General features: G+C 50.8%; 5 protein-coding genes across 5 annotated transcripts; 2 read left to right on the forward strand and 3 right to left on the reverse strand.

Annotated features, from left to right (window-relative positions):
* Positions 1–561: 561 nt before the first annotated feature.
* JN550_003405 (uncharacterized protein) lies at positions 562–1,581 on the reverse strand (the record flags this gene model as incomplete). The annotated part of the gene is made up of 1 exon (XM_049314806.1): positions 562–1,581. One exon carries the CDS (start codon positions 1,579–1,581, stop codon positions 562–564), a length of 1,020 nt encoding a protein of 339 aa, XP_049174596.1.
* A 2,541-nt stretch (positions 1,582–4,122) lies between these two features.
* Positions 4,123–5,160, forward strand: JN550_003406 (uncharacterized protein; the record flags this gene model as incomplete). The annotated part of the gene is made up of 1 exon (XM_049314807.1): positions 4,123–5,160. One exon carries the CDS (start codon positions 4,123–4,125, stop codon positions 5,158–5,160), a length of 1,038 nt encoding a protein of 345 aa, XP_049174597.1.
* A 593-nt stretch (positions 5,161–5,753) lies between these two features.
* On the reverse strand, positions 5,754–7,305 carry JN550_003407 (uncharacterized protein; the record flags this gene model as incomplete). Its single annotated transcript, XM_049314808.1, has 5 exons — positions 5,754–5,922; positions 5,989–6,512; positions 6,578–6,628; positions 6,698–6,976; positions 7,066–7,305. The coding sequence occupies 5 exons, from the start codon at positions 7,303–7,305 to the stop codon at positions 5,754–5,756; spliced, it is 1,263 nt and encodes a 420-aa protein (XP_049174598.1).
* A 945-nt stretch (positions 7,306–8,250) lies between these two features.
* Positions 8,251–9,329, forward strand: JN550_003408 (uncharacterized protein; the record flags this gene model as incomplete). Its single annotated transcript, XM_049314809.1, has 2 exons — positions 8,251–8,262; positions 8,322–9,329. The coding sequence occupies 2 exons, from the start codon at positions 8,251–8,253 to the stop codon at positions 9,327–9,329; spliced, it is 1,020 nt and encodes a 339-aa protein (XP_049174599.1).
* Positions 9,330–10,187: 858 nt separating this feature from the next.
* JN550_003409 (uncharacterized protein) lies at positions 10,188–12,144 on the reverse strand (the record flags this gene model as incomplete). The annotated part of the gene is made up of 6 exons (XM_049314810.1): positions 10,188–10,614; positions 10,669–10,982; positions 11,047–11,575; positions 11,631–11,904; positions 11,970–12,038; positions 12,105–12,144. 6 exons carry the CDS (start codon positions 12,142–12,144, stop codon positions 10,188–10,190), a joined length of 1,653 nt encoding a protein of 550 aa, XP_049174600.1.
* Between the last annotated feature and the right edge of the window lie 1,509 nt (positions 12,145–13,653).

The raw sequence follows: 13,653 nt of genomic DNA on the forward strand, positions 1-13,653 counted from the left end.
CAGTTTTCTACTCGCCGAAGCACTAATAGCATGCTGTTTCTCACAGGTGTAAGTAAATGCTTTCCAAGTTGATTGGGGACGGGTCTGTTAGTGTGCGTCAGCAACGACAAGGAAAAGCTAGACCTTGGGAGTTTTATCGAGGTAGGTGAAAAGGGTTGTGTGGTTTGGAACGTGTGGGCAGTCAAGACGCACTAAGTATCATCGATGGGAGAAATTGGCGCAAGTTAAGCGACTTGTGTTATAATTGCTGGATTATGTCTCAGAGCGTGTACAACAAGATGGGCGATAATGGTTGGTTGCCTAGGTAGTTGATCAGAAGTGCTATGAATTTCGCAATTAATAGTCTGGTGACTGGATCTCACTTTTGGCTCTTACATTTTTCATACGCTCCTGTGATTTTGGCTCCTAGAATCTTATATCTTAGATGACTACATGCCTTGGAGGCAACTTCGCTTCTAGGGGACAATATAACCTATTCGTCAAGGTCGTAGTGGATAATTCCATTTTTGATACAAAGTCATGCAGAGACACTGTCTAGAAACCCTCTCAGATGATAGGGAATCACTGTTCTACGACCTCAAACTCTGCCATCACTCCTAGATGGTCCGTAATCCACGGCTTCTCGAACCCCAAGCTGAGAATGCGCTCCCTTTGGCCCTTGTGTTGAAGCTGCACGTCTGCGCCGAACCTCTCAAACCCCAGCAGATTTAGGCGTCCACAGTAGTATACTTTATCCATTCTCGAGCAGCCAAACTTGTCTCTCAATTGTGTTGCCGCCTGCTGGCCCCAAGTATATCCTTCATCGCTGTCTTCCTTGCCGCCCAATTCCAGGTACGCATCCTTGAGTCCATTCTCCTCATGCAAGGACCTGTCGAAGTCCTGGATGGCATTAAAGTCGCCTGCTGCCACAGCACCGTGAAGCTGGCTCTCATGCATATACTTGGCAAACAGTTGCACCTGTGGTGGCCGGAATGGCGGCTCAAAGGCCAACGACTCGAGATGCGTGTTGCACAGGCGGACGGTTTCGGGTTGTGTTGGCCCCATGCTCACATCAACGAAGAAGGCATCCCGCTCCATGCGCGTCTTCTCATAATGTACACGAAACAGAGATGTGATAGGAAGGCGGCGATCTATCAACGTCGTTGTACCGTAGTGTCCAGACGTCCAGTTGTTGCCCTCGAGGTCCGTGATGTTGAAGCGTTCGCGGACCCAGAGTTGCTTTTCGATGGTTGAGAGATCTGAAATCACGCACTCCTGTAGGTAGATCACAAAGGCGGTACTTTTAGGGAGTTTGCTGATCAGTTCCTGCAGGGTAGAGAGGCCTAGGCACATACGATCTTCTGGGTATGGCAGCATGAAGTCGATATTCCACGACAAGAGAGCAAGTCTGGTGATACCGGCGCGGCCTTGCTCACTATATTCTTGTCTTGGCGCTTCCACATCTCTGGGCACCCATTCCTGCTTGATACCATCAAACGTGAAGTAGGGTTGGTGGTACGGTTCGTCTGCTTTCCATGGCACGTTGGTCTTCCGTACTGCCTCGTTGTGCCGAATTGCCTTCTGAATGATCTCATCCATCATTCCTGGCCGTAGTCGGCGAATTTTGAATGATGAAGCAGCCCGATGTGTCAGAGTTACATATTTGGACAATCTCATCATTTGCTGAGTTGTCTTGCTGAGGTAATCATTGCATCAGCTCTGGGCGAGCAAAGCAAAAGCGGGGTTACCAGGCTTCTAGATGCCTAGTGAATATGATTGATCAATGAGTTCGATTTTTTATTTCATCCGCAGTAAGTTGGATAATGTCGGAACAGTCAATAAATACGCACGTACCTGAAAAGGGTGCAACATGGATGCTTCGTGACACTGGGGTGTTAATAATGTACAGGTGTCAAATCACGCGCAGCAATGTAGAATCGGAGTCGAGATAGATTCGTGGTGCTGCAAAATCCTGTTATTGAGGCATGCGAGACTTGCCGCGGTATACAAGGAATCGTGCTTGTCGTTTTACGTTGTATCAGTTGAACACTTGCGCTTAGTCTACTGGTAGCAAACACGCCATTGCAGACCGATCGTTACCGCAAGTGGCCAAATCTGGCTGCACCTACGTCCCTTTCAATAGACTGAAGCGATACCAACAAGGATACATTAGAGAACTTTGGTCATATATGAAATTTCCACTTAGCAGCTGTTAGACAGAAGGCGTGCAGTGGAAAGGTCCGGGTTGTACGAAATTGACAAAAGATACAGCAAGGATGCTCTCACACACCGTGCCAATTGGCCATTACAGACCCCCCTCACAGGGTCAATTCGCCAACCTTACTGCAAGTTGCTTAGCATTATATTCACTCACGTTTCAATGAAGTCGTTTGCGGAACAATGTAGTTCCGGATGACACCACGCTCAAGATTCGAAGACAACCTGGGAACATGCGCTTCAAATCCCGCTCCAGAAACTTACACTGGACCGCGTTAACGGTGATTGCTAACGATGCCCTGCACATATGAAGCTTTGAAGAATGCCCCGCGAGGATGAAGAGCAGCTCCATCGATAACATATGTTTTCCGGTTCTATACAGAATACACCTGAACGACAGTCCAAATCAATGGCAGCCAACATTCAATCTCTGGTCTATCGACTCCGTCGACTGCCTGGCCATATCGAAGATGACGACGCGGCAGCTGAGTTCCTGGGCCGAGTTCTCCATTTGCCATCCCCTGCTATCATTATTTGTTCCATGGCCACCGTGATTATCAGTGCTTGGAGCCCCGCCACCAAAACTGCAACCGTCATGTTTGAGAAGCTACCAAGAGTCGTGGAACAAGATCCCCACCGTACGGAATGGATAATCAACTCCATGACCCGTGATGATGACTTGATACTGGATTCACATTTTATCGGTGTAACGCCTCTGTACGACATAACACTTCCCCACAAACATGAGTTCAAGTTAGTACCCCCCAGTATAACGGTACCTACCTATGTAAACTAAAGCCTATAATTTCGCATAGCTGTATCGCCATTCCAGGGCTCGCTAGCCACCCTTTTGGTTCCTGGCAGCCTAAGGGGAGGGGAAGGAATTTCATGTGGCTTCGTGATACTCTTCCCCGACATCTTCCCACAGTACGAACGTGGATTTATGGTTACGACTCATCTTTGGCCGATGAAACCTCATTCCAGTCTATTGAAGACTTATCTGCCTCCTTAATTGATCAATTAAAGGCAAACAAATTTGGCTCGCCGGATGCCCCTCCGATCATAATTATTGCTCATAGTTTGGGAGGCATTGTATTCAAGCAAACAATTACACGCTTAGCACTATGCGATGACAAAGAGGTCCATATATTGCATCTTATTAAAGGAGCAATGCTGTTTGGTGTCCCTAATTTTGGTATGGAACAATCTCACCTTCGTGCTGTGGTGCACCGTCAACCAAACCAAGCTTTAATCGACGATCTTGCGCTTGGCTCACACTACCTAAGAGGTCTCCATGAGCAATTCACTGGACATTCGTTTAACCACAAGTCCAAAATATTTTGGGCTTATGAGACTCGGAAGTCAATCTCAGTCGTCGTAAGTGTTATTTCACAATAACTTTCAACGATAATGGCGCATCTAAGTGAGTATCTAGCGCAAACCAGACGGTCAGCTTTCCAGGTCTGGACCTTTGGAAATCATGGTATCAAGGGAATCTGCAACATCAAATCTTATTAACGAAGACGCGAGTCTAACCTTCCCAATCAACGAAGATCATTCAAATATTGTCAAGTTCCGAGATGATGACCCGATTTGCAAGGTGGTTCTTGACAAGATCGGCGAGATTATGAATCATGAGATACAGCCCTCATTTCTAACAACAAGTCTATTGGCTGGTAGTCCTTCGGCTTTTCAGAGGTCGAAGATACGTACACCTATGACCGCTGACAATCGCATCGATCTTACACAATCGCCGGTCCAGAGAATGAAGATAGTTGCATTAGCGCCAGTAGAATGTAGGACCTACCTGCCCAAGCTAGACCATGCGACAACCAGTTATGGCTAATATTTACAGTGGTCATCAAATCCCTTCATGTGCCTGAACACCCCACGCAGGCGTCGATCTCCTTGCGACCCTAGTTTCCCATGGGCCGGGGGTGGATGTCTCTGGACCGAGCAGAGCGTCAACACGAGAATGGACACAGCTACATAGCAAAGTCTATGCTGGTGGAGAAACGTGCCCTGATCATCGACGAAAGAACTCTTAAGCATTGCAAGGAAGTCGAACTAACGACGGGGAAATCACAACTCGACTTCTTCAAGACAATTCCGTCAAGCTCGCCCAACATGATGGTTGCCAACGACCCCTATCAGCAATTCAGCTTTGCGATGTTCGGAGGGCTACATTTGTGTTTGCAAGAATTGGTTGCCAGCGTCCCCTCGATGGGGGCATCTGCAATGAAACGCTTCCTCACGAGTGACATCGATGTCACCCCGTTTGAGTTCCAGGCATCGTTGGACTTGTTGTCCGAAGCCGGCTTTCGTCTTCAGGGTCTTACGAACTTTATCTGCTCACGACACACGGGCACATTCAATGGCAATGGTGTGAATAATTTGAGGGTCACATATCGCGACTATGCGTTACAATTGTTCGATGACGATAGCTTGATGATAATCATGAGTCTTCTGAAGCACGAAAACGACCCGGAAGCAACCATTCGCTCGCTAGTTGATCATACTGGTCGACCCTTTCTCATATGCAACCCTATTCTTATGCGGTGGCGTCTTCGGAATGGCATGGACTCTTCCTATGCTGACCAATATGGCAAGACTTGGGTTGACTATGCAGTTTTGACTTTACTTGAAATCGGCCGCTTCAGCGCTCTTTTGTCGCCGTTAGTGGAATCAACCATATTGGTCCTCGAAAGCGGAGGCTCAATTGGAATCTCCACAGTCCAAACGGTCGATTTGGCCCGTCGAAGACTGAGAGAGCTGAAACTCACATCGAACAGTGAACAACTCTTCCGATTGCTAGGCAGTGGAAAGGCTACTACACCGGAAATGAAGCAACAAGGCGAAATACCTCGGGCTATGGTTCAAAGCGAACGTATATCCTCGAGCTCCTCTCGGTCCAGCCTCGTGAAGAGGATGAAGAACTTGCTCAAATCTTCTCCCAAAGGGTAAGGCCCTAGGGAATATTCTTCCACTTGGAATATGTACATAATAATAAAGTAAAAACAAAACATCGCGGACTTGGTTGTACATTTCTATTTATTGGTTTCGTCTGATTTTATGATCCTTCTAATTGAGTAATGTTAATAATTCCCTAGTCTTCTGGTCAAGCTTCCATGAAGCTGAAGATAGCGAATACTTGGCTCTCACTGTCAAATAATGGGGAGGTCAGGTACAGCTAAGAGTTTCCAGTATGGGATTGGACCTCTAAGGCATGTCTAAATTGAATGTTGCATTTCAAGACGGGGTTTTCCGGCTTTAATCCCCATAACGAGATAAGATTATTAATTATTTCATTGCCAATACCTACTAATAGTTATAAATTCTTTCTTAAAGAATGAGACAGTGCATTCTAAGAAGGAAATGGGGATCGTGGATAGGCGCAGGGAGGACATTTGGAAGTTGTGTACACACTGTCAGAACAGCCTTAGGTTGAGATGGAGAGGAATAAGAATAAAAGAACTATAACAATCGTGACGACTGTAATCATGGGCATGTCCTACGTTTTGAAACTTCACAAATGTCTGCCTAGTAAGTGGCCACTATCACTTCTCGGCTGCCCAGACGAACTCGATGATGGCGAGTGCCGAGTCTTCAGATTGGTTCACACTCTGGAACGTAAATCTTGGGTCTGCCTCTGCGAATAGACCTTTCCACTCACCAATGCTTCGCTCATGGGCCGCAAAACCCGCACCCATTATGAGATCGAATGACCTGTGTTTGAGAAAGAATTAGTAAATTAAGTAGGAAACAATAAAACAATATTTTGAGACTGCTCACCGCAAGTATTTCTCTCGCCAATACGGAATGGCGCCCGGGTCTGGCATACACGCCTCGTTGAGGATAACTCTTGCTCCTGGCTTCAATGCTGGTATGAGTGCTTTGATAATCAAGGAACAGTACTTATCCGACCAGTTGTGGAAGACCCAGCGGAAGTAGTACACGTCTGCTTGGACTGCCTGCGGTGCAAACATGTCGTGCACCACGTACTTGAATCTCTCTGCCAGTTCGATTGGAATACGAGACCCCTCTTTTTCAACCATTCTCTCCATATCTTGAACAACAACGGAGATTTTTGGAAAGTGCTTAGCAAGCTCCATGGTCACATGGCCTGCACCACCTCCGACGTCTACAAGCTGAACGTGACCCAAAGATCCCCAATCGTAATCGGTAATAACATGTGAGACGTTATACTCCTGCATCAACATGTATGCTTTCATGTTGTTAGAAAATCGATAGGCCCGTTCAGGATTTCCGGTAAGAACCTGGTAAATGCTCTCGCCATTGTTCGCGAGAGCAAATCCCTGCAAAATAGGGTGAGCGACGTGTATTCATCTTTTTAGACAACCATAAAGGATTAGATGCTTACCGTGTGATTTGGCTCCTGAGAGCCAGGCCATTTCTCCAAAGCTTCCACCATCTACGAAAAGAATATTCAGCTGTTTTCAACGCATATCAACTAGATAGCGGTAGAATCAACACCGCGTACCTTTGCAGAAGCAGGCCACATCTCCTCGGTTCCACAGCTCACCCAGTCATTAGCGATTGGATTAGTCAACGCCTTGGATGCTTGCGTATGAGCTATAATACCAGGTTCTGGCTCGCGAAACACCCTCATAGTGATGGCGTGTCTAATAATTCGACGCACCGCCCGCTCATCTAGACCAGTCTCCTTGGCTATGTTGGCATATGTGGTTTGACCACCGGCTGGTACCAGACTGGCTATCTTGAAACGCGATATTGCTTGTAGAGATACGCAGTTGTTGAACTGAAAAAAATGGTTAACGACATTGCTGTCGCGGGCTTCACTGTAATGGTGCTGAGTAATTCTTTTTTTCGACCACAAGAACTGCTTACTGAGCCATGTCTGTATATTATGTCCAGAGGACCTTGGAGTAAGTCCTGAATCTCCGCAGCATAGTCAATGGCCATATCTCGAACACCAATGGCTTCCTTTGGAAAGAGCGCTGGAGCATCCTCGTCGAAAGATGGGGAGGGGAACCGTTGCGCGTGTAGGGCCTCCTCCAGCTTTGATACGGTTTCAAGCAGCGATGTCGTAAGTTTGGCGAGACGAGAGGTTGAGGGATCGAAAGACATGGTGATTCTCAATAAACATTCAAGTGACTCTTAAACTTCTATCAGTGGAGCTAAGACTTGTCCGGTAAAACTTCTAAGAGAGCTCGCCGTTGGATATGACAGGCAGCCTGTTAGAGCTTTATCACGCTTGGGGATAAGCTTTGACAGTGGTTGACAATGCACGAGGTGTACCACTTTGCCTCGAGAGGGGGCGGCGCAGTCTGCGAAGATATCTACTCGGGGCTACCATGCAGATCCCACTTAGGTAGGGAGTCTTTCAAGCAAGCCAACAGATGATTTCGGCGTGATGTATTGGCGAAACAGCATCCACACAGCACTGGACGTGCAGCAAACCAATCATTCTGTAGGCATTGTATGCACGCGCAAACCAACGTAGTCCCACAGCAACTGTCATTCAAAGCTTATACTCACCGAATCTGAATCCTTGTTGCACCAAAATACATGATTTAGGTGAATGGCCTGCTATTGGGCCTGTCCACCAAAATTTGGATATGGATCGAACTCAGGCGTAAATGCAATCACCATGTGATGACTCAAAGCAGCAGAATGACCAACTTGCTCCTCAGTTCTTGTGCTCGGGGCATGGTCATGCGCCGCCGAAGCTCACTGTCTTCTCATCTAGGACTAGAAACATTGCGTATCCTGATATTCTCGGAAAGCCGAAGCCGAGGCTACCCATTACTCAGATGCCGTCTCTGCATATAATCACATACGGAAGCCCTGTCGCTCTACACTGTAGATCCGTAGCGGGCTGCAGGAAGATGCTATACTACTTCCGTATCTTGGGTTGGCGATCGTGTGGCTATATTCGATGTTTAGGTTTGAAATGTTTGGCATGAAGTGCCCCCAATTGCAGCTCCCAAGTCTCCAAATTTGAACGACCCTTATCCATGCGTGGGAGACCGTGTCCTTCTGTAAGGGGGCATTGGGCATGCGTGTACGGTAATGTTCTACAGTGTAAATGAGCCTTGCCACCTGGGGTTGCACACTGTGGTTTCCCCGGACTGAGGTGCTAGAATTATCTGGATGTGGCCAGCTACAGGGAGGAGCACGGGCCATTTGTCAGCCTCGAACCCCCTGCCGTCGCGAGTCTTAGCGTGGCTCCGGGCCTTCAGAGGCCTTCAGAAGCCTTCTCCAGCTTCGGCGCAGCCTTTCGCTTTATTTTCCAACATCCATACCCGTCCCATCCGCCGTCTTGCGACAGAACACCAAACGCCCGCGCGCAGCAGCAGAAGCAGAAGCATCATCCAGCAAGCGTCGCATCAAACCAGCGCCGGCTCGACGGCCCCTCGGCGACATCCGCGCTTTGTCCGCAGCTCTATTGTGCTCGATCGAGTCGCAGTTCCTCCCTGGCCGGCAGCTTTGCGACCACACACACATACGCATCTTCCACCATGGCCAACTTCCTCGCCTCCATCTTCGGCACCGAGCAGGACAAGGTCAACTGCTCCTTCTACTACAAGATCGGCGCGTGCCGGCACGGCGACCGCTGCTCGCGCAAGCACGTCAAGCCCTCGTACTCGCAGACCATCCTGCTGCCGTCCATGTACCAGAACCCGGCCCACGACGCCAAGAACCGGCTGACGCCCGAGCAGTGCGCCAACCACTTCGACGCCTTCTACGAGGACCTGTGGTGCGAGCTGTGCAAGTACGGCGAGCCCGAGGAGCTCGTCGTGTGCGACAACACCAACGACCACCTGATCGGCAACGTCTACGCCCGCTTCAAGTACGAGGACTCGGCCCAGGCCGCCTGCGACGCCCTCAACAGCCGCTGGTACGCCGGCCGCCCCATCTACTGCGAGCTCAGCCCCGTCACCGACTTCCGCGAGGCCTGCTGCCGCCTCAACAGCGGCGAGGGCTGCGTCCGCGGCGGCTTCTGCAACTTCATCCACCGCAAGAACCCCACCCCGGACCTCGACCGCGAGCTGACCCTGGCCACCAAGAAGTGGCTCAAGGAGCGCGGCCGCGACGCCAAGAGCGTCAGCCGGAGCCCCAGCCCGGAGCCCACCCGCAGGAGATACTAGGTCGGAGAGGCCGGTCGAGATTGCGGTGGCTTGCATGCATGCATACATCCCATGCGTCGCATAATTCCTCAAGCTGCACGGTGGGAGGCCAAGCGCTGCTTTGGTTCGGCCAGGATCAGAACCGCTCCTCTACGTATTTCAGCTTCGTCGGTGCGGTCTCTCAACCGGACCATAGCAACAAAAAAAAAACACCCAAGGGATCCAGCTCAAAAGCATACCCCGAATGATTGGTGTAATGACCTAAACAGAGTCAACAGTGGGGAGTTTGCAGCGGCGGACACAAACGGGAGGAGTGACTCTTATCTCATTCGAGGAAAAGGATATTCCAGCCCTGTAAATAGATACCAGCAGCACTTACTTCAGACTGCTCAGGAAGGGACGGCGTTTAGCGGATAGGCTGATATGAATCAAGGATTTCAGATTGTCTTGAGTTTTCACTGCTATACGTGATTGTACTATCAAGCATCTCCAGTCGCGCAGTAGTATGGAGGATAGCTTCACGACTACCAGTCATCAATATCAATGGCACTTCTGTTCCATAGCTCTGCATCAGTGAAAACTTGTCATAACAGGTTCAAAGAGTCCGATATGTGGCGGTAACTCCGTGTTTTGTGATTCCTTGGTATTGCGGGTGACAAACATTTACATCTATCGCCACGCATTGCTGCGAGGCTGGTGTCAGATCAAGCGGCGCGATTAACGCTTTCTACACACGTGTGCGCTTCCCATCATGCTGCAACTCATCATGCTCGTCGCTGGCCCCCGGGTTCCCCCGGCGCCACCGACCGAGTTTCTACCGCGTTGCTCCCCAGCGTGAATCCATTATCTCTCTCGGCCATGCAGTGTATTCTCGTAATCTCATGATTCGACGTCGAAGAACACATCGTTGCTCTCCTCCGTCTCGCTCCTCTTCAACTCGGCTGGTTGCGTCTTCGGCAGATCTTTCTTCATGTCGGCCGTGAAGTCGATCAAAGGCCCATCTGGAGCCTTTTGGCCCGTGGTTCCAAGCATATGCCGGATCTCGGTCGAGTCCTTGGAAGGTTCCGTCTTGGCCGCGGCAGCTACCGCCGGGTTTTCGGCAGGGACAGGCGCTGCAGGCTGGTCGCCATGACTGAAGTCTATCAGGTCGGCGGGCGCATCCGCGGCGGCAGGCTTGCCCGCCGTCGCCGGGTTGCCTGCAGACGCGTGTGGGGGAATGAAGTTGCGGTCCGACGGTTTCTGGCCAGGGATGATGGGGTAAATGGCCATAACTTGCTCGGCCAGCTTCTCCGGTGTGTCGCCATCGCTGGGACGCGTTAGAGCGCGCTGTGCATGCCAGGGACAACTTGCGTAGACTTACATGTGCGCGTTGATTATCCACTCTAATTCCTCCTCGCCTTCTTCCTCGCCACCTGGACCCCCTCTTACTGCCCGGAACAACCGGGGATGCCACTCAACGTTCTCCGCAGCACGTTTGGCTGCCTCTTCGCGTTGCATGTCTTCGATCTTGGTCTTCTCGTCGGTAGCGACCTCGTGATTTTTCTCCTTGACAGCTTGTGCCGTGTTGCGCCATAACTTTTGCGACTCGCGCTCGTCTTGTTCCTCCAGGGGTCGTACAAGGGGTTTTGACGGCTTGGCTTTGGCGCCGTTGAAGAACATCTCCTTGTGCCCGGTCTGAAATACTGGTGTCAACGAGACGGACAACTTGCCAGCCGTGGATCTAGCGTGAAAGACTTACCCTTAGATCCCTCATAAACATCTCTTCGCTCCAGAGCCCAGACAACTCGTATAATGATTCTCCAGTGTGTTCGTTCCGAATAGTCCCGCCGATAGCGTTGTAAGTGCCGCTCACCCAGCCCTTGGTCTTGAATTCAATGTCCGCCACAAGTCCGAGCTCGGGGCAGCGCACAACACTGTGGTCGCCCAGCTCGTACTTCATTTTTCCGAAGAGAATGCCGCGCGCATACATGTTTGGTTGGGTCAGGTGGTATTTCTCGCCCTTCTTGGGATCCTTGCCCCGGTTGAGGAAGGTCAGGACAGCGGTGCCCTCCATCAGACTGGCTGCCGAGTTACCGAGGAACTTGCTCCGTGGCTTGAGCGTGCCGTCTACTCTAATATGATGCTCGGGAACGAGGTAGAAGTAGCTGGACTTTGGCGGGTGGTGTGACGTCTGCTCGGATACGTAGTAGGCTCTCGTCTTGTCGGCCAGATCCCAGTAGCAAGTGAAGACCTCGCCAAGAATCGGGTTCAGCGGCTTCTTGACGCCTCTGCTGCGCTATGAGTACAATTATCTTCACTTATGGGACCTGGGGGGTCACGCACGGAGGTCTGATGTGCCAGCCGCTAAGGTAGAATTTGACAACGGCAGCAAAGCGCTCTACGGGGTCTTCAATTTGGGGGATCGGGAGTAGCATTTCGGGATGGCACATGAAGCTATCGAGCAGGTTAGCCGGCGACCTTGCCGAGATATCCGGGGGTGTCGGGACACACTTGGTTATCCTTTCCAGCATACTCCTCGGCTCGAGAATGAAGGTGGGCAAGACGACCCGGCTGAGGTCGGCGCCGGGCCGCAGTTGCGAGATGATGTGGCCCAGGACTGTGTAAGAAACCATATCAGTCTCTGTGAAGCACACAAGACGGCCGGGAAGACAAACGACATACCATTTCCCTGATCGGGCTCGACGACCGTGGTATCGCTGTCAGCGTCTCCGTCGAGGGAAGATCTGCTGCCTAACCAACAACCAGAGTATTAGCGGCTCATGGCACCCAAAGAGGGCCGTGTAAGGGAGGTCATACTGGTAGCTGAGCCCGCTCGACGGCGGCCGGTGAGCCCCATGATGTCCGTTTCTGCAGTCTATCGTACTATCGTAAAGCGAGTGCTCGTGAGTCTCGGGGCAGAGAAGGAAAAAATGGCGTATCTGGCCCAAGACTGTTGGCCGCTTCTGGTCGCGAAATACCTTTGCTGCGAAATTAAGACCCCTCACTGGCTGCAAAGAGCGCTATCGATTGGCGGCGGACGGCGGGCGACGGCTAGCTACAAGGGTGCGGCTTATGACCTCACTGGCCTGGGAAAAAAAATAGGGACCCCTCAGCGGCTCGTCGCGGGTGAACTCAAGTTGTGCAAGTTACAGTGTACAGGAAAACCCGCCGGATGAGGAGCATTCCAACTTAGCAGAAGCAGCCCCAACGGTAGAACAAGGCAGTCTGGGCATGCTCTCACTGCAGAACATTTGTCTTGGAAGCAGGCAGCCACAATTGTTCAGACAAGAGGTGGAGGCACCCTGGGCCCTTGGACGGCGCGTTTGGCAGTGAGTACATATGCATCCATATTTTCGAGCAGGGACCGCGCCGTTTGGGGCTGCTCTAGCAGACAGAAATGACGAACAGGCCCGAGGGGTCGGGGCACGGGGGCAGGGCGAGGGGTAAAGATGACGTTGGCCATGCCCAGGTGGCCTACCCTGGGGCTGTTGGCCTGCATATTCCCCAACTCAGTTACCTGGAGGTCGGTAGGTACTCTCCTTCCAATGGTGCCCAGGTGACAAGCGACACGCAGACAATTTGCGCCCTTCTTGGCTGCATGCGTGTCATCAACTAGCCATTGCTGCCGCGAGTCCAGATGACCAGCAATCCGAAGCGGCATTTGTCCAATCCCGAGGCGAAGCCGATGCAGAAAAAGTCTGGCTGCGAGCCAAGAGGATGGCCCATCCTCCAAGTCTCGGCAGCCAATAAGGGTCGGGCTTATTATGTGACAGTAGCTTTAGAGTCTTGATACTTTTGCGGGCCGAGCAGCTAACTTACAGTACGTATGTGCCTGGAATACCCAATGCCACCATCGAAACTCCGTAACACCAGTGCTTGCTAGTTGTCAGCCAAGGTCAATGGCCAGCTGCTGCGGATGGTGCACACTTTCAGGCCAGAACAAAACATCTTACATGCTCCAATAGCGGCCCAAGGGTCGCATGGCAGGAACTACTCAATGCTCCTAGGTTGGTAACGGCTCTGCCGTTGGTCAAGTTCCTCAACAACAGGGTCGCACGAATAATGGTTCCCATACGCAAGCCTGGCGAAGGTCTTTCGGAATAGCCAATTACGCAGAATAGTGTTCACTGATTTGCGCCACAACCCGCATAGTCTATTGATAATTTCCGACTCAAAATTGTATAACAGAGATTTCGACATGAAAAATGTAAAAAGATTGAATTCATATCCTGTGACGGATACTTCGAGTGATGAGAGTGGGATTCGAACCCACGCCGGGTTACCCCGATGAGGAAATTGATGCTAAGATTTTGACCTTAACCTCACGCCATGGACCAACTCGGCCATCTCACCAATTGTTGGAAGT

The sequence above is a fragment of the Neoarthrinium moseri genome (genome assembly GCF_022829205.1).
Source record: "Neoarthrinium moseri strain CBS 164.80 chromosome Unknown scaffold8_Wmoseri_CBS_16480, whole genome shotgun sequence".
NCBI lineage: Eukaryota > Fungi > Ascomycota > Sordariomycetes > Amphisphaeriales > Apiosporaceae > Neoarthrinium > Neoarthrinium moseri.